Here is a 24,410-nt window from a genome sequence, read left to right on the forward strand (position 1 = left end):
TGAGGAAAAGATGCATTAATATCAGTTGCCAGGGAAAGCTTGCTTATGGTGCCATCTATTATGTGGCATAGTCCCCCAGGTGAAGTGGTAGCAGTGCTCTCACCATATTTTAAACTGGATAAAGCACTAGAACAGTATCTACTCCATATTGAGACTCCTCTTATCTAGCCAGCATATAGCCAAGACTTCACTTTCATTTAAGAATATAGGTGAGACCGAGTGGTCGTGATCCACAGGTAGAGAACCCATGTACTGGAAAAATTCTATAGGGAATAATCTACCACTAATATGGTGAATTTCTGGATGACCTAATAGTTTAGTTATAACTTTGGAAGCTTAACCAGGAAACGTGTGGAACAGGGCACTTTGTACAGAACTCTGGTTTAAATGTTTGTTTTCAGAATCTTAAAAGGGATCAATTTTCTTGAAACAGGTTTCATCTATGAAGTGTGGTATCCTTCCAATCTCTCAGGAGGCTTTGATTCTGGGAGATGTTGCTTACTACAATTACCAAGGATCTCTTGATGAACAGGAAGAGAGAATTCAGCTTCAGAAGGTTCTTGGGCCCAGTTGCAAGGTAGTCAGCCTTTATTCATGTTTTTCATTAATCATTTGCATGTACTGTACCAGTTTCTACCATTTAACATGAGTGTTTTCATTCACTAGGTTCTGGTCTTGAGAAATCATGGTGTGGTAGCCTTAGGAGAGACATTAGAGGAGGCCTTTCACTATATTTTCAATGTGCAGCTTGCCTGTGAAATACAGGTAAGAGAGATGCTTTGTCATTATTTAATTTCTGAAGGAAATACTTATGCCATAACGAGTTATTGCAATGGATAGACCTGACTCCATAGGGAGGAAGCTCCATTATTGCAAGGTATTCTACAGAACCTCTGCTATTAGACACAATATTTGACTACAATAGGTGGATCAAATCTGTACCGCCGGACACTTTTGAACAGACACCAAAATCTTTTTATTTACTTATCATTATTATTTTTTTATTTTCTTCTTTGGAATCTTAGCTTTGCAATACCTTGACCAAGAAATTTGGACCTTGACAAAAAATAGACTACCCTGGTGTAGAAGTTCTGTGGGCTAAAGAGGAGACTTGTTTCTATTATAGCGTGAAATTCAAAGCATTTTTCTGTTTACTTCCTTCTATGTGCACAGTTAGCAATATCAAAACCACTCTGGGTCTGAACGTTAGTTTAGGCATCATGTGTTGGCTTTGCTGTAGAGCACATTGTCTTCACTTGAATCAGTTTATCCCATAGGATAGTATCATTCATTAGAAAGTCGTCCTATTGCAGTGCAGCATTGCAACGTGATACCATTTCATGAAAGTTATTTTGGGAGCCATTAATGCTTTGCCAACTAATCTGTTGAAAGCCAGTCAATCTGGGGGGAAATGTAGATGGATCTGTAATATTACAGGGCAAATCTGGAGTCCCTCTTCTCTAAACACAGATTATCCATGTGAAACTGTAACAGTGCTTTCCACAGTGGACAGAGTAAACTTCAGGAGCCTGTGTCCAGGGGTGCATACTTCTACACCCTACAGAGCATAGATCCATGAACGTTCCCCACAGGCTGAACACAGTGACTGGTAGAGGAGCAGGAAGGAAACAGATCCATCACTCCTTACCCTGCATAGAAATAGGACACAAAGTCTGTGGATACCACTAGATCCTCTGTGGTCTGATTGAAGAATTCCTTCCCCCCCTCCACCCTCTGTCCTTGTGGAGATTCATAGCGCCCAACTCAATTATTCAAGCTCAGTGTTGGGATGAGAAAAAGAGGATTTTCCACTAAGAACACAAAGTGGAGGAGAATGGTGTATTACAAAATAAATTAAGCAGAATCCAGAAATCACTTGTTAGTGTCTTAAGTAATTCATCAGACATACAGTTGCCTTTCTCTCCAATGGTAGGGTACATCTGTATCAAGATTAAAGATATTTCTCTGTCTTCTATAGCTAAAAGTACATTGAGCATGTAATAAATAATTGAAGTTTATTGCATTTACTCCTTTTAGAGCCATAATTATTAACTGATACTGACATTCATACAATAGGAATCATTCTCTGCATGTCTTAATGTAGTTGTCATCATTGTAGTGAGAAGAAAAGTAACCTGAAAATATAATTGCAGCAAATTTTATGTTTACAGTTTTCCCTTAAATTCAGACAAGCTGAGAATTCTACACCCAAAAAATTATCTATAAAGAAACAAATTACTGTGTGTATATTGTTGCAGGTTCATGCATTAGCTGGCGCAGGTGGAATAGACAATCTTCTTGTACTAGACCTGCAGAAGTACAAGCCTTTCACACACACTGTGGTAGCAGCTGGAGGAGTTGGAGTTAATATGGGCTCCCAACAAAAATGGAAAGTTGGGGAGCAAGAGTTTGAAGCTCTCATGAGAATGCTAGACAACCTGGTAGGTACACAATTATAACAATACAAATGAAACCCTTGAGAGTTTGAGTGCCTTTTACTCAACTCTTTGTGGGATTAGGCCATAAGTAAAGGAATTGTCTGTCTGATTTTCTTTATAAACTTGAAAATGAAATGTGTAAATGAAAAGTAGTTTTTATTGAATATTTAATATCTCCTGTATCTGAACATTTGACTTAGTATAGAATATTTAAAGAAAAGAAAAATCTTTCCATATCTGAGGCCTAACACAGCAGAATAGTGAGAGCTGGTTAAGCTAAAATTTCTGTCAGGACATTGTCACAAAGGTTTATCGTTTCTCTGTATAAAGCTGTATCACTACAACATACATTTTCTAATCATCACCTTAGTAAATATACTTGGAAGCTTTCATTTTTATTTTGTTATGAATTGTAGTGTTTGTTTCTATCTTCGATCAGGTTTTATCTCTTTAATTTTTATGGACTTGGAAGAAATGACGTTCAGTACTAATTGTTGTTCAATGGCCTCCGCATGTCCATGAGATGGCCATCATGGCTCTTGCTCTCCGGGTTCTCTAGCGAGGCGCAATCTTCCATGCAGGATCTCCTGTTTGATGGGAAAGCTCTGTTCACAGAGGAAACAGATACAAGGCTGCATGGCATGAAGGACTCTTGCATGAGCCTCCAGACACTAGTCTCTATGTCCCGGCTCTGGCAAAACCTAAGTTCAAGCCACAGCAGACTCCGACCCCGGCCGCTCTCCCGAAGTACGAGGCCGCCCATAAGAAGCAACAGGACTATAAGAGACACCCTCACAGGCAGCCTCAGCCTGCCCCCCAGCCTGTACCCTCCAAGGGCAAACAGGCGGGGAAAAGGCAATTTTTTGACAGGACGCGTGGGGGCAACCCGCCAGTCCTCATCAGGGATCCAACCCCAATAAAGCTTCCCTTCTCCAACCGATTGTATGCTTTCCTTCCAGAATGGTCTCGGCTCACTTCGGACCGATGGGTCCTCGACACCATCTCCTGGGGTTAGACCATCCAGTTTACCTCCTCCCCACCCAACCACCCCCCGCCCCGTCCCTCCTGGGGGACCCCTCACACGAAGCTCTGCTCAAGCAGGAGATGGGGTGGCTCCTAGGACTAGGAGCAATAGAGGTGGTGCCTGAGGAGTTCATGGGCAAGGGGTACTACTCCCATTATTTCCTTATCCCGAAGGCCAAAGGGGGTCTCGGGTCCATACTGGACCTACAGGGTCTGAACCAGCACGTGGGGAAGCTCAAGTTCCGCATGGTCTCCCTGGCCTCCATCATCCCCTCCCTGGATCCCAGGGACCGTTACACTGCCCTCGATCTACAGGATGCGTGCTTCCATATCCACATATTCGAGGGGCACAGGCGCTTCCATTTTGTGGTGGGACAGAATCATTACCAATTTGTGGTCCTCCTATTTGGGCAGTCCACTGCCCCCAGGGTGTTTACAAAATGCATGTCGGTGGCAAGGGGGTACAGATATTTCCTTATCTGGATGATTGGCTTGTCAAGGGCACCTCCCGGTCGCAGGTGAGGGATCACGTGGCGCTCCTCCTGTACACGTGCACCACCTTGGGCATACTGGTAAACAACACCAAGTCCACGTTAGTCCCGGTCCAACGTATAGAGTTTATCGGGGCACTCCTGGACGTAGTGTCGGCCAGGGCCTCTCTCCCGCCAGACAGGTTCGAGACCCTGAAAGGTCTCATCAACTCAGTCACAAGGTTCCCGGCGACAACAGCCAGGGTTTACCTGCAGCTCTTGGGTCATATGTCGGCATGGATGTACATGGTCCATCACGCCAGTCTGAGGATGAGGCCCCTCCAGCTCTGGTTGGCCTTGAATTTCTCCCAGGCTATGGACAGGATGGACAAGGTCCTCACCATGCCAGACGCTGTGGTTACCTCCCTGTGACGGTAGTCCACCCCGAACAACGTGCTCCAGCGGGTCCCGTTCAGGGACAGGGCCCCATTCCTGTTATGAGCTGGTGTGCATTCCTCAGCCACCCATTGTGAGGGCACACTCAACCCGGGCACAGGCCTTGTCGGCTGCCTTCGTGGCCCACATCCCCATCCAGGACATTTGTAGGGCTGCCATGTGGTCATCAGTTCACACGTTCACCTCGCACTATGCGATCGTCTTCCAAACCAGGGATGACACTGGGTTTGGCAGGGCTGTCCTCCGTCCTGGGAACTTGTGAACTCCTACCCACCTCCAACAGATATAGCTTGGAATCACCTGTTGTGGAATACACATGAGCAATCACTCGAGGAAGAAAAACCAGTTACCTTTTCCATAACTGGTGTTCTTCAAGATGTGTTGCTCATGTCTATTCCATGCCCCACCCTCCTTCCCCTCTGTTGGAGTTGTCTGGCAAGAAGGAACTGAGGGTGGGGGGAGCACGCAGCTCCCCTTATACCGTGCCAGGCAGGTGCCACTCCAGGCGCTCCCCCCTACGGGTACTGCTAGGGGAAAAACTTCCGGCACCGGTGCACGTGGCGAGCACTCACACCTATTGTGGAATAGACATGAGCAACACAGCTCAAAGAATACCAGTTAGGAAAAGGTAACTTTTTTTCCATCAGAAGGGAAAAGTTACCTTTGTTGGCTCTTGAATGGAGGAAGGAATTGACCATTGTAAACTTCCACAGATTATTCTTAATCCTTCCGGATTGCACTGTTCATAAGTGGAAGTGGAAAGACTGTCAAATATGTGAAAAACTGCAGTTATGTGAAATTTTGATTGTCTGCTATGATGCTGACTGTAAAGGTTTTTTTATAAATCAATACATGGAAAAATAGTTTGAAGACGGATACCCCAAACCTCTTACTTGGATGAGTGCAGATAGTTCATTTAATACATACACAGGGGTAAAAACTTGCCATAATTTCTTATTGTTTGGGGATTATTGGTTGATTTATTTTATTTTTTTTTCTTCTGAACTCCTCAGGGATACAGAACTGGCTATGCTTATAGGCATCCTCTTGTCAGAGAAAAACCCAGGCACAAGAGTGACGTTGAGATCCCAGCCACTGTGACTGCCTTTTCTTTCGAAGATGATACAGTTCCACTTTCCCCCCTCAAATTCCTAGCACAAAGACAACAGCGAGAGAAGACAAGATGGCTGAACTCTCCAAATACATACTTGAAAGTGAATGTGCCTGAAGAGTCTTGGAATGGAGAGACTAGTCCCAGAACTAAGATAACGGTAGGAAGCTATTTTTGGTAGTTGGCTTGTTCTTACTCTACCTGAGAGAAAGTGAATTATACAGAGTTTATAGCACTAAATCTGGCCCACTTCCAAAATCCTTTTTAGCTGGATTATCTAATTAGTTAAAAGCTAGCAAACAAGAAGACAGGCTTGTCTGAGATTGAACATGGGAATAGCTGCCGCACTGATATGCCCTTTCTGTTTGGGGGAATTTTGGTGATAGAAACAGAGAGAGCTTTGTTATCCAGTCTTTGATGGATTTCCTCTTCCTTATTGGTTCTTGTAATAGGAGCTTTTTTGTTGTTGTTGTACTGCATCTAGCATGCTAAGAATTACCCATGCATCAACTGTAGTGTCTCATTCCCCCTCCCCCACATGTTGGGGCCTCTCTATCCCCACAGGAGCGCTATCTTTTTCCAAGCTAAATCAATCCCTCCATGTTTGTTGAGTCTAGGTCACTGTCACGATCTTTGGTCAAAGACAACTGATCAGGACTTTCTTTAGAGCCCATAAACGCCACCTGTTAACATATGTCTTTGAATGATGTGCAGGACTTCCTTCTCCCAGGACTAAGTATGTTGCTTCCACCACATTCCCAACCAGCTAGGGGAGAGATTAGGTCTCTTGCAAAGTGGTGCCTAGTAGAGGTATCCCATTTGCTATACACCTGATCCCAGTTGCATAAAACATAGATTAAAAGCAGCAGCACCACCTGGTGGTAGTTAACCAATTTCTCTGTTCCTTTAGTTTGGTAGATATATCAATGGCAGGCTTATGTTTAAAATTTGCTTAAAAAGGAAAAATCCCAATACAAAACCTGCAATTAGCAGAGGTAGGAAATTACAGTACAAATAGAGTAAGAGGAAGAGAGAACCAATTCTGGAGCCATTAGATGCTGCATTAATGGAATAAAAAGTTCAGTGTTCTTTATCCCTTTTATACAGGATTTTTGGTAAAAGCAATCCTTTCTAAACGTAATCATGTTAATATCATGTTGTAGCTCTGTATCATTTTTCAAGTGAGCTTTTCAATTTTTCAGTCATTTAGTTAAACCTGCCTTGTGTGGATATTATGAGGTAAGTATTGCATACATTTACAAGTTTGTAAGCTGGGGCACAGAACGGTTTAATAAATTGGCAATGATCTCTTAGTGAGTGACTAGCAGAGCTGCAGACAGAACCTAGGAGTCCTTGCTCCTCCTCCTAACCACTAAACCATGCTCTTTGCAATGGCCACATTCTCCCCCTTTTTTTCGCCTAACATCTAAACATTTTTCTTTAAGTGGATGAAAGCTGAAGACTCCTCCAAGATTAGTGGAGGAACTCCAATCAAAATTGAAGATCCTAACCAATTTGTGCCTCTAAATACAAACCCAAGTGACGTGTTAGAAAAGAGGAATAAGGTAGGAAAGGATTAATGAACAAATCTGTAACAATACCTTGAATTGTTTACAGGTACCAAATATATATTCTAAGTCAGCAGTCAAGTGATCATTAGAAACAGTAATAAAATGGTTTACTGAAAATATCCTGGCTTTACCAAAATGTCTTTTTTTTTAATTCCACATGCTGTTGGAATTGAATAATAAAACTGGTAGCACCTTGATTATAATACTTCGTTGGATGATCAGCAGTTACTCTGAGAATGACAAATCAGAGATGGCCCCAAACTGTAACACTTGGCTTAGCATAAAACTTAGGCCTGGTCTACACTGGGGTGGGGGGTCGAACTAAGGTACGCGACTTCAGCTACGCGAATAGCGTAGCTGAAGTCGAACTACCTTAGTTTGAACTTCTTACCTGTCCAGACGCCGCGGGATCGAAGTCCGCGGCTCCCCCGTCAACTCCGCCACCGCCGTTCGCAGTGGTGGAGTTCCGGAGTCGACAGGAGCGCGTTCGGAGTTCGAACTATCGCGTCTAGATTAGATGCGATAGTTCGAACTCCGAGAAGTCGAACGCTACGCGTCGACCCGGCAGGTAAGTATAGACCTACCCTGAGTGGAAGTTTGTATCTAGAGCTGAACTGAACAGCTCTGAGCCATCTCTCATTTTGTAGGTGCCCTTTCTCAAAAAACTGCAGAAATACTCATTAAAATGTTGCATAGGTAGTTTCTGGGAATTAATATTTATTTTAAATGTACGTAACTAATAAATACCATGAATGTGAAAAGCAGCCATTTTCAGAAAGCTGACCATACTCCACCCCAGGCATGATTATTTTGCTAGACATGTAATGCTGTTTCTGTGAAATTATGGGATTTACTTAGAGTCTTTTAGGGGTTAAAGGGCCATATTACCATCCCTGAGGACTGAATATGATTCAGAAGGAGCAACTCCCTTCCTCAAAAAGGATAAATAAAACAATGCCCTGTAATCACCCAGACACTGATTTATACTACTGTTATCAGTCCCAGACACTAAGCTTGCTCTTCCCAGGCAGATTCACAAGCCTTGCTGTCTCAAAAAGAGAGGGGCAGGAGTCCTAGGGTGGTTTTTTGTTTGTTTTTTTAATTAGTTAAATATTGACAGTGTGCATCATTGCCATGTAGATAGGGCTGCTGGTTGAGGAAAGCAGCAAATTATTCAAGTGGGGCAAATTCTATCAATACTTCTGTTACCACACGTTGTATTGACCCATTGGCAACTGAGCCTGTGTGATTCTACCTCACAAGGGAGGAAGGCAGATTCAGATGGCGTGCAGTCACTGTGCAGAGCTCACCTCCACCAGGGTCCCATACATGGTGACTCACAATGGGTGCAGGTGGCTGGGGTTGGGACCAGGGTGAATCTTTAGCGGTGCCAAAGTGGTGTCATAGGATCATTAGGTAGTGTGAAGTCAGAGGCAGGGGGCACCTTATCCCAGAGTAGAGCAGTACAAAGTCCAGTGCTCCATTGCCCAATACATTGGTCATACAAAGTTGATGGTGGGAAAGGGGTTTGCTATATAAGGACAATAGATGCTTTAAATAACATTTGTCTTTTTCCGTACAGATTCGTGAGCAAAACAGATATGACTTAAAGACAGCAGGACCACAGTCTCAATTACTTGCTGGGATTGTTGTGGATAAAAAGCCTAGTCCAGTAAGTGTACATCATGACTTGGGTTTAATTCACTGCCTTAAATGGGTTCTATCAATCTTTCTTTCAGACTTGAAGGTTTGGTCTTTTCTTTTTAAATGTTTTTTGTTAAATGGACATGAAAATACTATATCTAACCTGGGAGAGATTTTTGTCATTCGCAATACAAGTTTTTATCTACAATGTTTAAAAAAAAAAAAATCTGGGGGGCTTCTAGTTACTCAGGGTTTGTCTACACCTAAAACACTACAGCAGCACTGCAGCAATGCTGCTGAGGTGCTACAGTGTAGACTCTCACTACAGCAACAGGAGAGGTTAATCCTCTTCCCCGAGAGGTGGTAGCTAGGTCAATGGAGAACTACTCATAGCTCCTAATAGGACTGTGAAACTCATTGCCATAGGACATCATTCAGGCCAAGAATTTAGCAAGATTCAGATAGGGATTGCACACTTGTATAGCTAAAAAGAGTATGCAATGTTGTTCTAGCTAATGCTAACGAGAAGAGTTTTTGGAAAGGCCTGGTCTACACTGGGGGGGGATCGATCTAAGATACACAACTTCAGCTACAAGAATAGCATAGCTGAAGTTGACGTATCTTAGATCAACTTAGATTGACTTACTTTGTGTCCTTGCAGCGTGGGATCAATGGCTGCTGCTCCCCTGTCAACTCCGCTTCCACCTCTCGCCCTAGTGGAGTTCCAAGGTTGACAGGGTGTGCGCTCGGGGATCGATGTATCGCATCTAGACGAGACACGATACATCAATCCCTGATAGATGAATCACTGCCCGCCAATCCGGCGGGTAGTGCAGACATACCCGAAGAGAGAGAGAAACTCATGTTTCAGGATCGAAGACTGTCCCTAACTACTAGTGATTAGGATGAATCCTTCATGTGGTGACAGTGTGGTGGGGTCCCCAGCATACAACTGGGACTGTGGAGCCCTCTGTCCCACCAACCTGGGGTATCCCTCTCACCCTGTGATGTTGGTAAGCTACAAACCTCTGGCAGGCACTGCACTCTCACAGACTCCCACAGGCAGGGACACACCCAACTGAGTTACATGAATGCTTCTCCCAGTCACTCATGAACCAACCAATAGAGAGGCTCCAGCCAATTCTCCCCAGCCTCACTGCTCCCCACAACTCACCACCTGGAAACACATCTGGAGAATAAAGACTTGGAACTGGGGAGAGTGGTCCCAGGCTGGAAGGCAGTTCCAGCCTGTGTATTGAAGATCTGTGACCCATTTATACCATTTGTCAGGGAGCGGCACTGCTTGATTCAAATCCTTCTTAGTTTGTAGAACTCAGACTGTGAATTTATTTTATTTCTTAGGTAACCAGCTTTGATCTCTGTGCTTGCTACTTATAATCACTTAAAATGTCTTTCTGTAGTTAATAAATCTGTTCTATATTTTACCTAAAACAGTGTGTTTTGGTTGAAGTGCTTGGGAAATCTCAGGTCAGTTTAGAAAGGCTAGTGTGTGCCCTCTCCATATCGAGGGAGGGGCAGACTGGGTAATGAACTTACACTGGCCAGGGTTCTGACCAGTGCAAGGCTGGCGATCTGTGGGGGAATTGGCTGGAGCCTCTATTGTTGGTTCATGAGTGGTTGGCAAAGTGTTCATGTAATTCAGTTGGGTATGTCACTGCCTGTGGAGGTCTGTGTAAACGCAGAATCTGTCAGAGGTTTGTAGCTTGGCAACAGCATCACAGAATGAGAGGGATACTCCAGGTTGTGGGGACGGAGAGCTCAGTGGTCCCACAGTCCAAGTTGCACCCTGGGCCCCATCAGACACATTGCCCCACGATGGCCTACTTTAGGGTTTCTTCAACCTCCTCTGAAGCATCTGGTGTTGGACCCTGTCAGAGAGAGACTATTGGACTACATGGAATGCATGGCAATTCCTATGTCCTTATGAATTCAAACTAATTTCACGGGGAGGTTCTGAATGACAGAAAGCTTCAACATCTTGTTCTTTTTCCTCTCTCAATTCATTTACTTTACAGGGCTAATCAGTTTACTCATGATGACAAAGAATAACCCCCTTTATTCCTAGGGGAATTCTTCCGCAGATTTCTTGGCTGCCCTGCAGAAAAATGGGGAAGCAAAGAAATCCGTGGGGAACATACGCCCCTTCTGCAGCAGTATCCATTTGGTGTTCAGCTTCTTACTGCCTTCTCTTTGGACATGGGACCCCCTCATATTCTTGCTACTCATACATACCTGTCAGAAGCTCAACACTAGTAACCAGTCTAGATGGAGGGGCTACTTAACAGCAATGTGGCAGTAAAGCGCAGCAGGCCAGGATCCAGACTCGAGGACTCCTTTGCAGAAATAGGTCCAAATCTCTTCCTCAGTGAGTGAATAACTTTTACTGATGCTACTTGTAAGAGCTCACATGATCTACATAAACAGTGAGATGGAAGACTAACATTAAATACACTTGTACTATAACCAAGTGCATAGATAGTGTGAGCAGATTATATATATATATATATATATATATATATATATATATATATATATATATATATATATATATATATATATAATTTATTTTGCATGGTCACTTTTCACTTCATCAAAACAGTAGAGATGCGTAGCTCTCCATTTGTCTGGGTACGATGATTTTGTTTCGTGGGTGATAGTTTTCTTTTCACTTTTTATAACTAAATTTATAAACCAATCAGACCCAGAAATAGAAAGCTGTCGTACATATCCGTAATTTAGTATCCTATTAACCATATTTGTAGCTAGTAGCAATGTGATAAATTACAACATTGGCCTAATTTATATAAAATTAGCCACACTAGAAGTCCTCACAATTTTGTTTCAGTTGTTCCCAAAATACATATAATAGATACAGTTACAATAAAAACTATTTATGGAATCTCCATCATTAGGGATTTTTAAGAGCAGGTTGGACAAACACCTGTCAGGGATGGTCTAGATAATACTTAGTCCTGCCATGAGTGCAGTGGACTGGACTAGATGACCTCTCAAGGTCCCTTCCAGTTCTGTGATTCTGTTCTATGATTCTATTTGCAACAATGTATATGATTAAGGATTTGTAAATGTGTGATTCTAGTTTGTTCTTGCTACTTCTTATTTTTGTATATGTATTGTATATTTATATTTTAATCTCTGAAAATTGTTGTTAAAAATTAAATGCAAAAAAGGACCAAATGTTTACGAATAGTGAGGTATTGCCATGAGGTTGGACAAGATGGTCTTAATCATTCTTTTCCACTGTAACGTCTGTGATAACAAAAAGAGTGTGAGATTAAAATGAGTAAGACTCACGTCATCGTATACAACTGTAGTAAAGAAATTTCACGAATCATAGAACATTAGGGTTGGAAGAGACCTCAGGAGGTCATCTAGTCCATCCCCCTGCTCAAAACAGGACTAACCCCAACTAAATCATCCCAGCCAGGGCTTTGTCAAGCCAGGCCTTAAAAACTTCCTAAGGATGGAGATTCCACCACCTCCCTAGGTAACCCATTTCAGAGCTTCACCACCCTCCTAATGAAATAGTTTTTTCTAATATCCAACCTAAACCTCCTTCGCTGCAACTTGACAGAACAAGAAGCAATGGTCTCATCTGCCACCACTGATAACAGCCTAGCTCCATCCTCTTTGGAACCTCCCTTCAGGTAGTTGAAGGCTACTGTCAAATCCCCCCCCACACACACACACACACTCTTCTCTTCTGCAGACTAAATAAGCCCAGTTTCCTCAGCCTCTCCTTGTAAGTCATGTGCCCCAGCCCCCTAACCATTTTCATTGCCCTATGCTGGACTCTCTCCAATTTGTCCACATCCTTTCTCTAGTGGGGGGGGGGCCCAAAACTGGACTCAGTACTTCAGATGTGGCCACACCAGTGTCGAATAGAGGGGAATAATCACTTCCCTGGGTCTGCTGGCAATGCTCCTACTAATGCAGCTCAGTATGTCATTAGCCTTCTTGACAACAAGGGCACACTGTTGACTCATATCTAGCTTCTCATCCACTGGAATCCTCAGGTCTTTTTCTGCAGAACTGCCGCTTAGCCAATCGGTCCCCAGACTGTAGCAGTGCATTGGATTCTTCCATCCTAAGTGCAGGACTCTGCACTTTGTCCTTGTTGAACCTCATCAGATTTCTTTTGGCCCAATCCTCCAATTTGTCTAGGTCACTCTGGACCTATCCCTACCCTCCAGCTTATCTACCTCTCCCCCCAGCTTAGTGTCATCTGCGAACTTGCTGAGGGTGCAATCCATCCTATCATCCAGATCATTAATGAAGATGTTGAACAAAACCGGCCCCTGGACCGACCCCTGGGACACTCCACTTGATACTGGCTGCCAACTAGACATCAAGCCATTGATCACTAGCCGTTGAACCCAACGATCTATCCAGCTTTCTATCCACCTTCTAATCCATTAATCTAATCCATACTTTAACTTGCTGGCAAGAATTCTGTGGGAAACCGTATCAAAAGCTTTGCTAAAGTCAAGATATATCCCATCCACCATTTTTCCCCATATCCACAGACCCAGTTTTCTCATCATAGAAGGTAATCAGGTGGTCAGGCATGATTTTCCCTTAGTGAATCCATGTTGACTGTTCCTGATCACCTTCCTCTCCTCCAAGTGCTTCAAAATGGATTCCTTGAGGACCTGCTCCATGATTTTTCCAGGGACTGAGGTGAGGCTGTGACCGGTCTGTAGTTCCCCAGATTCTCCTTCTTCCCTTTTTTAAAGATGGGCACTATATTTGCCTTTTTTAAATCGTCCAGGATCTCCGCCAATCACCAGGAATTTTCAAAGATAATGGCCAGTGGCTCTGCAATCACATCAGCCAACACCCTCAGATGCATTACATCTGGACCCATGGACGTGTGCATTTCCAGCTTTTCTAAATAGTCCTTAACCAGTTCTTTCACCAATGAGATGAACTTTGTCAATAAAATCAGATACTACTTTTCTCCACTATCTATAGTAATGCATTTGTAAATAAGATAATTAATTTAGAACCATGCATCAATTGACCATGTTTAGGAGCAAGAAAGATTTCCAGTTCTGTAGTGATAATTTCTTACCTCCTTGCACATACCTCTGATTTTTCTTCAGCACAATTGTATTTATTTCTGAATTATACAGATAGCCGTAATTATGCATAATTTTGCATGCCTTGGTAGATAAACATAGAAAATCCTCTTATTCTGACAATGATCTCGTCTCATTTTTTGAGAGTGCAGCTGTCCCACAATGTTTGGGGTTATTCCTATTTCCTCACTTTTGTTACTTATACTCTTGAAATGGTACTCCTTTTTTTTCTTCTTTTGTTATGTAGTGTAAGTTAATGTCATCTTATTTACTTGAACACTGTTTTCAGAACAAAACAACCACTCAGTTTCTCTATCTCTTATTTCATAAAATGGAACTTGAGAGCAGTTTGCTTGCTGTAGAACAATCATAAACTGAAAGAATAAAATTATATTGAAGTGTAGATGGAGGAATTATGCACATCTTATTGTAGGAATTGTAATAAGCAAGGTCTGAATAACTCAGACTCCATATTCCTGTAAATTACTGATGTAAATCTAGCCTGGGTTGATAGTGAAGTCCTGCTATTTTGATCGCTGTCAAGTGGCCAGTGTAAAATAAGTTAGTCTTGATTAAGCTTTCTGTGTAGAGAGAGGTCCCCATTTCATTGGTGCTTTTGTTAGAATTCTCAGCAGAATGAGCAAAAATTAACTAGATAAAGAGTTATCACTCTTAGAAGTGGACCCTACAGAAGAGAGTTTGGGCACTGTGGTGAGAAAGGAAGAAGGAAGCTTACAAAGCTTCATTGTCTATAGGCAGGGGTCAGCAACCTTTCAGAAGTCGTGTGCCAAGTCTTCATTTATTCACTCTAATTTAAGGTTCCGCGTGCCAGTAATACATTTTAACGTTTTTAGAAGGTCTCTTTCTATAAGTCTATAATATATAACTAAACTATTGTTGTATGTAAAGTAAATAAGGTTTTTAAAATGTTTAAGAAGCTTCATTTAAAATTAAAATGCAGAGTCCCACCAGACCGGTGGCCAGGACCCAGGCAGTGTGAATGCCACTGAAAATCAGCTCGTGTGCCGCCTTCAACACACGTGCCATAGGTTGCCTACCCTGGTCTATAGGTGTTCTGTAGATTAGAATTTTGCGTGAGATTTTCAAACATGCATACATGATGGAGGAGTACAAGTTCCTGAAAGTCAGTGCAACTTAGTCTTGAGTCACTTGGCATTTTTGAAAATCTCACCCTTAGCATCCAGTCGCTATCAGACATTTTTCTCAAGCATTAAAATTCACTTTTTTAAAAATGAATTATGAGATTTTAGATAAATCCATTGATTGAAATGGACAAAATGGCCTTTTCAAAAGAGCATAGATATTTGGACAACAGTTCACCAAAGCACTTATGTATGTGCTTAAGTGCTTTAATAAATTGGCACCTTGGTGGCTAATCTGAGATCTTATACAATAAGCCACTGGTTCTCAAACTTTTATACTGGTAACCCCTTTCACATAGCAAGCCTCTGAGTACAACCCCCGCCTCTACCCCCCCCCCCCCGCCTTATAAATTAAAAACACTTTTTAATATATTTAACACCATTATAAATGCTGTAGGCAAAGTGGGGTTTGTGATGGAGGCTGACAGCTCGCAACCCCTTGAGGGGTCCTGACCCCCAGTTTGAGAACCTCTGCAATAAGCAATCAATTAATGCCTGTTGCCACTTTATATCAACAACAATAGATAAGTCACTTTACGTCTCACCTAGTAGTTACTTGAAGTAAATCACCACAAGTAAACTTTCTGATTATTTGAAAATAATACCCAAACCCACAGTATTTAAATAAGCAAATGTTTATAATATGCTTGGAAGCAAATGCTTATTAATTGAGGCAATTCCAATTTTATTATTTGTTTTTGTATTCCTTCCATCCATAAAGCTCTCTTTCTTGTAGGTCTGTTGTCCCCAAACCTTGGGGAAAGAAAGGAACTGAAATTGTAAATATTTTCTGTTACTTACTGTGTCTGATTTTTTTTCTTTTTCCAGCCCATGCAGTTTGAGGAAGATGAGCATGCACCACCAGCCCCTCCCAATCCATTCAGTGATCTTACAGAAAAGGAACTGGACGAGTACAAGAAGACAATTGAGCGCAAGCAACAAGGAGTGGAAGGTCAGTGGTCTAAACTGCCCAACAGGGGTTAAGTTTGAGGTGAATGCTTCTTAGAACCTATTCTGAAATAATTAACCACATATGAAGTGGTTGAGATTTTTAATAGTAATTAGAACATGAGAACATAAGAACAGCCATACTGGGTCAAACCAAAGGTCCATCTTGCCCAGTATCCAGTCTTCCGACAGTGGTAAATGCCAGGTGTCCCAGAGGGAATAAACAGAACAGGTAATCATTAAGTGATCCTTGCACTGTTGCCCATTCCCAGCTTCTGGCAAAATTAAATCATGGTTGTTTGTTTAAAAAAATCTACTGTAATCAGTAGATTAAACATATCATATGCAAAATCAGAAATGAGAAGCATATTCATCTTATTGCATATGTACTGAATCTCATTACTCCCTTTCTAATGTCAGGTCTCTTGGATGTGTTGTATTGGAAGCATTTTCTTTATTGAACTGAGGAAGCTGGTGATATTAAAATGTGATATTCTTTACTATTCTAAAGAAGAGAGTTGCTAGGGAATTATAGTGTAGTAAACGTATCCAAAAGAGAGAGAACATTTCATAGAATAATTCCAAAGCAGCTGAAATATTACACTCTATTGGTGTCATATTTCTTTGACAGGTTTATTTGCAATAGTCATGCTGTCCTATTTAATTAGGGCAGCTAACAGTCAGAGTATGTTTAAAGATTCCCCAGCCAAACAAACCACAAGTTAAACTAGAATATGGCTGTCGTTAACTGAAGTGCTATTACTAACGATAATGAAAGGGCACTACATCAACAGGAATTAATCTAAACACTCATACTTAAATATTCTGAGTATTATTATTACAATTGGTTTATTATTTGTATTGTGGTCTCACCAAGGAGCTCTAATCATGGGCCAGAACCCCATTGTGCTAGGCGCTGTACAAACACAGAGCAAAAAAGACAGTCCTGTTGCAAAGAGCTTACAGTCTAAGATGACAACCGATTGATACAGACAAACTGGGAGTACAAGGAAACGATGAGTCAGTATTGGTCAGCATGATAGGCCACTGTTTCAGTACACCACCAGCCTAATCATTATCAAGTTTGGGGGGGTTGGTTTTTGGGTGTTTGTTTTTTTGAAGACATCACAGCAGAGGAGGGATTTGAGGATACTGAGTGGGTATTTATGGAGAGCTTCTCCCAGTTGTGAGGTGCAGCATGGGAGAAAGCACAGAGGTGCTTGTTTGAAATTTTAACCCGTGGGCAATGGAGACTGACCGGAGGCAGGAGTTGACCCCTCAATTAGTGACTGAGAGGTGATCAGTTGGGTGGCATAGTGTCGAAAGAGCCTTGAAGGTGAGTACAAGTCGCTTATGTTTGATTGAATAGAGAAGGGGGACCCAGAGGAGGAATGCAAAGAGAGGCGATGATATGTTTAAAGCCACAAGCTAGGGAAATGATCTCTGCAGCACCAGTCTGAATGGATATGAGTGGTGGTGTTTTTGTTAAGAAGGCTTAAAATAAAACAACTAACCCTGCTGGAAACTGCTTCCCTGGATTCTGTGAGAGCTCAGACAGAATTACCCCAGGGAGTGAGCTGGCTCAGTAAGATCAAACCTTTATCTGGTAGGAGGAGGGCACTCTAAAATAGACCTCAATCATTTACAGGGACCAAGGACAGAGCCCTTCGAAAGTGGGAGTGGGAATGAGAAATTAGGGAGGTAGGAGGAGAACCAAGAAAGGAGAGAGTCACAGAAGCCCAGGGGAGGACAAGATTAGTGTCAATGGCAGCTTGACAGGTCAATGAGGATGGAGTACTGGTTGCGAAGATTTGACTAGGGAGTGGTCATTAGAGACTTGGTGAGAGCAGTTTCAGTGGAGTGCAAGGGATGGTGAACAGATTGGAGAAGGTCTAGGGTGGAACTGGAGGAGAGGAACAAACATACATACAAATTATATCCAGAAAATATATGAAAAATCTCCGATCTTACAGTCTGCATTGAAAGCTTTGTGCATCATAAGGCAAATAAGGCGTGTCTGTCTGAATGAATTTCCAAGGGGGTTAGCTAAAGCTTTTCAGTGGTATGTTAGACACTCAACATAATAAGAAAAAAACATTCTATAATATACTTGAAAGATTCATTTCACTCTGGAAACTAATTTATCATTATTGTTGTTAATTGATATGTCTCAACAATGGAAAATTTGAAATAGTACTTTTATTTAAAAGGCTCAGCAACCAAGTTCATTTGGATTATTGTAAATTTCCAAAAGGTCAGTCCCTGCCATTAACAAAGCAGCTTTAACATGGCATCTGTGCTAGACTCAAACTGACAGCTGATGGTGGGGGTGTGGCAGGACAAAGCGGGTGTATTAATTCTTGTGAACACCGACCCAGTTCTGCTCCCACTGAAGTCAGTGTCAAAACTCTCAGCTTCAGTGGGAGCAGGAACAGCCCCTAAAACTAATATTGAGACTTGAAATTTGAAGTTAAGCTTTAGAAAGGAAAAACTTATAATAATTTAATATAGCAGGTCAGTTAATTGCTAATTTTTATCTGAACAATTCTCTTGTATTAATCTGACAATAAAAGGACAATTAAACTAAAACACAATTTTAGAAGCAAATATGATATGGTCTGGTATAAATAGAACATTCTATGTGTGGAGTTTGGCTATACCTATTTGTTACCGGCTATGACACTGGAATTGACTAACTCCTAGTGACTTTTGAAATACAAAGTTGTGGGGTTTTGTCCACTTTAACTGTAGACATCAAAATAAAAGATGGAAAAGGCCAACTAGATTCTGTCTCCCTGCAAATGCAAGATCGTTGCATGTGCTTAGACACTCTTTCTGTAATGCATAAAAATTCATCTGAAAAATCAAATTCAAATGACCTAAAAGACCAATAATAGACACTGCTGCATCAAAAATATAGACTTATAGAAAGAGACCTTCTAAAAACGTTAAAATGTATGACTGGCACGCGAAACCTTAAATTAGAGTGAATGAATGAAGACTCACCACACCACTTCTGAATGGTTGCCGACCCCTGGTCTGTACTGATGGCAGCCAAATCTCAGAGCAACAAACTATGTGCTAATTGTTCCTTGTTATCTGACTGCAACAGGACAGATGCAATTCATAGGGGAAAGTAGCAGAATTCTTTTCTCTAGTCAGATTCTTGGTGCAAGTCCAATATTCATGATCATTATTGTTTAACTGTTCTCTTCAAAGTAGTTAGAGAAGAGTAAGTAGTTCTTATTAATTAGCTAAATTGTGGAATTCAGTTTCAGAGATTAAGATCCTGATCAAACATTGAAGTCCTCCTATGGAGAGAGGCCCGTGGGAGGTCATAAGGGATTACAAAGGAATAGCTGTATGCAGTGTTGTTGTAGCCTTGTGGGTCCCAGAATATTAGAGACACCAGGTGGGTGAGGTAGTATCTTTTACTGGACCAACTTCTGTTGGTGAGAAGACAAGTTTGTGTATCTCACCAACAGAAGTTGGTCCAGTAAAAAAGATTACCTCACTCACCTTGTGTCTTTTATAGAAATGGCTGATTCACTGGCCACCTTTGCCTGCTTGACATAAGAAGAAATTAACCCTTATGTTAATAGCAACGGTACACCAATTGCCCAGGACTGTTGTGATCTCCCCTCCCTCTCCCCCCCCCCTCCACACACACTTTTTGTTTGGTGCTTTGATACCCAAGTTACATAGGCTATATTTATGCTATTTATAAGGTGCCTATACTGGCGTAGAAGGACCATCAACATCTAAATCTATTGACAGTTGGGAAAGTATATACATTTTTCTAGATTATAATTATTCTTGCAGACAGAGAGGCTGCCTAGGTATTACTTAATCTTGTATTCCATTGTCATTGCAACTAATTCTACTTACTCTTACAATTTGTGGTACACGCAGAAACCCTGGTTTAATAACTTAATTATCCATCTCCATTTATTTTGCTGTGTACTGCATATAGTTAAGTGTAGTTTTATAAAAGCCCATTGAAATGAATGACAGAGTTGTTATAAATTTACCACAAAACCACAAATTTCAATTTAGAACTGCAGTTCTTTGGATCAGATACTGTCCAGCCAGTAAATTATTTCAAGAAAATTGTGTGGTTCAGCACTAGATGCTCAAGAGAACCACTAATTGCTTGCATCATTTTTGGTGCCTTTTCCAAGCATTTTAAATCTTTCATTATAAGGCTTTTGTATTTTTGCACATTTTCCTTTTAATCTGAAATAGTGGAAATGTTTTTCACTTAAAAAAAGTACCTGTACAGTATGAATCTTTGCTTTTGATTTAAATATGGGACAACCTCCCTTAGTTGAAGTAGTTGGTTGATTGTAAAACCATTGTCATCAGTCTGTACTAGAGCTCCACTAGTTCAGCCCTACTGGATTTGCCCTTAGGGGAGGACCTTTCTACAACAGGAAGAGTCACCTCTGGTGGAGCACATTTCAGTACAGCGTGGCAGTGGTAGAGTAGTGGCAGCTATTGCTAGGTTTAACATTAAAGGAGAGTTTTAACAGTGAAGAGGAATTAAAACTAAAAACTTGTTTTCTCAAATTTTGCTATTTCCCTAGCTAATCATTTCTACTTCTCCACCCTGATTGACTCCCATGGCCATTGTCCTAGCCACCTGTTCTCCACCTTTGACTCCATCTCCCCACTTCCCACCCTGCACTTTTTCTCTGCAAAATACCTTGTTAACCTCTTTTAAGAGGAAATTGACAGGTTCCAGCATTACCTCCTGCATCCCCACTTACCACCCTTCCATCCCATCCTATAACGTGCTCTCTTCCACCTCCCCTCCCAGTGACCCACAAGTTTCTCATCTGTTCTCCTCTTCTAACCCTTCCATGGGCCTCAATGAGCTCATCCCATCTCTGGATCTTACCTCCGCTCCCATTCTCTCCTTTACCCTTCTCCTCAGCATCTATCCCATTGCAATGCACGCATGCCTGAGTCTCTTCCATCCTTATCTCCACTTGCCTATACTGTACAACTACTGCCCCATCTGGATTCTCCCTTTTATCTCTAAACTGACTGTGTCGTGTACAATCACTATCTGAAGTTCTTCACCAATCCAGCTTCTACCTTGCACTCCAATTCAGTGTCTCTCACCAAGCCTCTAATGACCTTTTCCTGGCCAAAGCAGATACAATATTCAATCTTCAATCTTCACTCTCCTCAGACTGTCCGCTGCCTTCAACCAAGTTAACCATTCTTGAAATTGTATCCTCCCTCAGCTTTCATGACTGTCCTCTCCTGGTTCTCCTACCTTTAATTGCTTCTTCTGCATTTTATTAGGAGGATTTTCTTCATTCCCTACCAACCTTCTGTGGGAGTTCCACAGGGCTCTATTCTTGGCCCCCTCCTCTGCAGCTTGTCTCTGGGCAATCTCATTTGTAAATGACATTAACTATCAGCTCTCAGCTGACAACTCATGTATACCTATCCAGTCCTGTCCGGTCCTTTCTGTATACACTAAAATCACTGATTCAGATGTCTCCTTGTGGAAGTCCAGTTATCTTAAGATAGAGGTGGCCAAAACAGAGCTCTTAATCTTCCTCCCATTGTCTCCCCTCCTCTCTGTCACTGTGGAAAACCTCCTTATCTCTGTCACACAGGCCTATAGGTGTTGTCTTCAGCTCAACCATCTCTCTGGATCGTCACATCCAGGTAGTGTTAAAATGCTGCTAGTTCTTCCTGCTTAACATCTCTAAGGCCTGATCTACACTGGGGGGGATTACAGGAGTCAACCAGAGAACGTTCGGGGGTTGATTTATCGTGTCTAGACTATATGCGATACATCGACCTCCGCTGGATCGATCGCTCCCTGCCAATCTGGCGGGTAGCATAGACATATCCTAAGCTATGACCTTTGATGTCCATCCACACAGCTACATCTCTTGTCCAGGCCCTGATTATCTCACGTCTCATCCAGGGCCGCTCAGAGGATTCCGGGGGCCCGGGGTCTTCGGCGGCAGGGGGCCCTTCCGTTCCGGGACCCGCTGCCGAAGTGCCCCGAAGACCCGCGGCGGGGACCCCCCCCGCCGCCGAATTACCGCCAAAGCGGGACCCGCCACCGAAGTGCAGCCTGGTCTTCGGCGGTAATTCTGCGGCAGGGGGGCCCCCGCCACGGGTCTTCGGGGCACTTCGGCGGCGGGTCCCGGAAGGGAACGGCCCCCCGCCGCCGAATTGCCGCCGAAGACCGAGCTGATCTTCGGCGGCGGGTCCCGCTCCGTCTTCGGTGGTAATTCGCCAACGGGGGGTCCTTCCGCCCCGGAGCGGAAGGACCCCCCGCCAGCGAAGACCAGGAGCGAAGAAGCTCCTGCGCCCGGCCCCACAAAACTTTTCCGGGGCCCCCAGAGCGAGTGAGGGACCCCGCTCCAGGGGCCCCGAAAAACTCTCGTGGGGGCCCCTGTGGGGCTCGGGGCCTGGGGCAAATTGCCCCTCTTGTTCCCCCCCCCCCCCCGGGCGGCCCTGGTCTCATCTACTGCAACCTATTCCTCTCTAGCCTTGATAGATGCAATCTTTCCCCACTTAGATCCCTTCATAACACTGTTGCAAAGATAATTTTCCTGGGTTGTTGCTTTTGACCATGTCACGCCTCTCTTTGCATTTCTTCAATGGTTGCCCCTTCTCCACTGCATCAGACACAAACTACTCATCTTCACTTTTAAGGCCCTTCATGCCCGATCTCCACTCTACCTCTTGTATGCTTTTGAGATGTCAGATTGCCTCCACTCTGCCAATGGTTCCAGCCTTCAGCACCCTTTTGTTAAACTTTCAAACAAGCACCGTTGTGCTTTCTCCCTCGGTACCCTCATGCATGGGAGGTCCTTGTAAATATCCTCATTGCCCACCTTTAAATCCCTCCTTAAAACTCCTTTGCCATGATCCCTACCAAAAAAACCCAACCCAATCCTGACTCTGTTGGTTAGCTAGTGTAATGAGACCTCAGTTTTTCATGCTAACCAGTGTTTCCTTGTGCTCTCCCAGTCTCTCTTGTCTCTGCTTATACTGAGGGCTTATCTAGATGAACAGTAAATTTAAGGTAAGATGGGGTGTAAATCTACCACACGTTAGTGAGCCAGTCACTAACAGTCCCTCTGGATGGACCCTGTTACCACACATTAAAATTTCCCTAGTGTGCTTTGATCTACTCTGCTTTGAAACATGACTAGGTCAGTGTGCACTAGGGAACCTTTAGTGCACAGTAGCAGGATCTATAGGGACAGTTAGTATTCAGCACACTACAAACCTTTAAGTTCTGTGGGGCAGGAACTGTCTTTTGTAATGTGTTTGTACAGCTCCTAACACAATGGAACCTTCACCCACAATCGGGGCCCCTAGGCACTACTGCAATGTAAATAATAATAATAATAAAAAACCAATGTGGAGTTAATTGGGTTGACAAACTGGAAAACAGTAAGTGGGTGACCTTATTGAACTTTGATTTATTGCATTATGGTCATACTGCCATTGTTATGTTGGGGCAGGATAGCACATCTTGAAACCTTGCCATGCTATAGTTCTTACTCTCACATGATAACAGCAAGTTGCAACCATCCTGGGAAAACTTAAAAATGATTGCTCTTTGAGAACTGTAGAATTTTATCTTAGTTGATTTTACTTTGTATAGGAACTAAAGCACCAGAAGACTTGCACAACAATGGAAGTCAAAAAAATACAGTAACATGTTCATTTTGTACTGTCTTCTGATACTGTGTATTGCAGATAGGAATAGTTGATCCTTTGAAAGGAGAGATATGTCACCATAAATTGGGAAACATACCAAGAAATAAAATTTTAAACATTTACAGGTAGATTTTTTTTCCCATCAATACAGATGATAGGAACAGAAAGTGAAAGCCTTTGAACCCTCATTTATCAAAAATAATATTCTTAAATGGTATAGTTTTCTGTTTGCTATAAACTTGGCAATATCATTGGCAATGTCTTAACTCTGAAATGCCAGTATTTTAAAGCACACCTTTGTAATTTCTTATTTTCAAAAGCTTAAAGATTCAAAGGTAAAAACATTTTCAGTAATCTTTCCTATATCCCCAAGATTTTCATCCACCTCAGTTAAAAGCATTTTATAACTTTTTTATATTGCTACTCCTTATCAGAATTACTAATTCAGTATTGCTTAACAATAGCATTTTAATGCATTCTCCTGCACTAATACTGCGTGGTTGACTTTCATAGTTTAGACTTTTTAAGGGTATGAATAGTATCATGATTTCTTGTATGTCACATAGTTAATGGTGAGATGAAGCCACATATGCATGGGCTGCCTGCTCCCTTGTGTTCAGCCTTGTTTTTAATTATTTATATAGAAGAGCTAACATCTGATAATTGTTAATGGATGATGACTGTAATAACTTCCTAATAATGTGTTTAAGCTATTGTATGTTAACTTCTTGACAACATTAGCATGAACAGTTCAATGTT

The 24,410-nt window shown here is 42.3% G+C and overlaps 1 protein-coding gene across 12 annotated transcripts in view; it reads left to right on the plus strand.

The window, feature by feature from the left end:
• The window catches only part of ADD3 (adducin 3), a 169,135-nt gene that overhangs the window by 142,324 nt on the left and 2,401 nt on the right, over positions 1-24,410 (plus strand). For all 12 annotated transcript variants that reach the window (XM_039547929.1, XM_039547931.1, XM_039547933.1 and 9 more), the window contains 7 exons: positions 434-577; positions 667-765; positions 2,259-2,441; positions 5,401-5,658; positions 6,944-7,063; positions 8,652-8,741; positions 15,825-15,948. In XM_039547929.1, the coding sequence (XP_039403863.1) occupies positions 434-577; positions 667-765; positions 2,259-2,441; positions 5,401-5,658; positions 6,944-7,063; positions 8,652-8,741; positions 15,825-15,948 (1,018 nt within the window). The remainder of the gene's footprint in view (positions 1-433; positions 578-666; positions 766-2,258; positions 2,442-5,400; positions 5,659-6,943; positions 7,064-8,651; positions 8,742-15,824; positions 15,949-24,410) is intronic.

This window comes from Mauremys reevesii, linkage group 7 (assembly GCF_016161935.1).
Source record: "Mauremys reevesii isolate NIE-2019 linkage group 7, ASM1616193v1, whole genome shotgun sequence".
NCBI classification, from domain to species: Eukaryota; Metazoa; Chordata; order Testudines; family Geoemydidae; genus Mauremys; species Mauremys reevesii.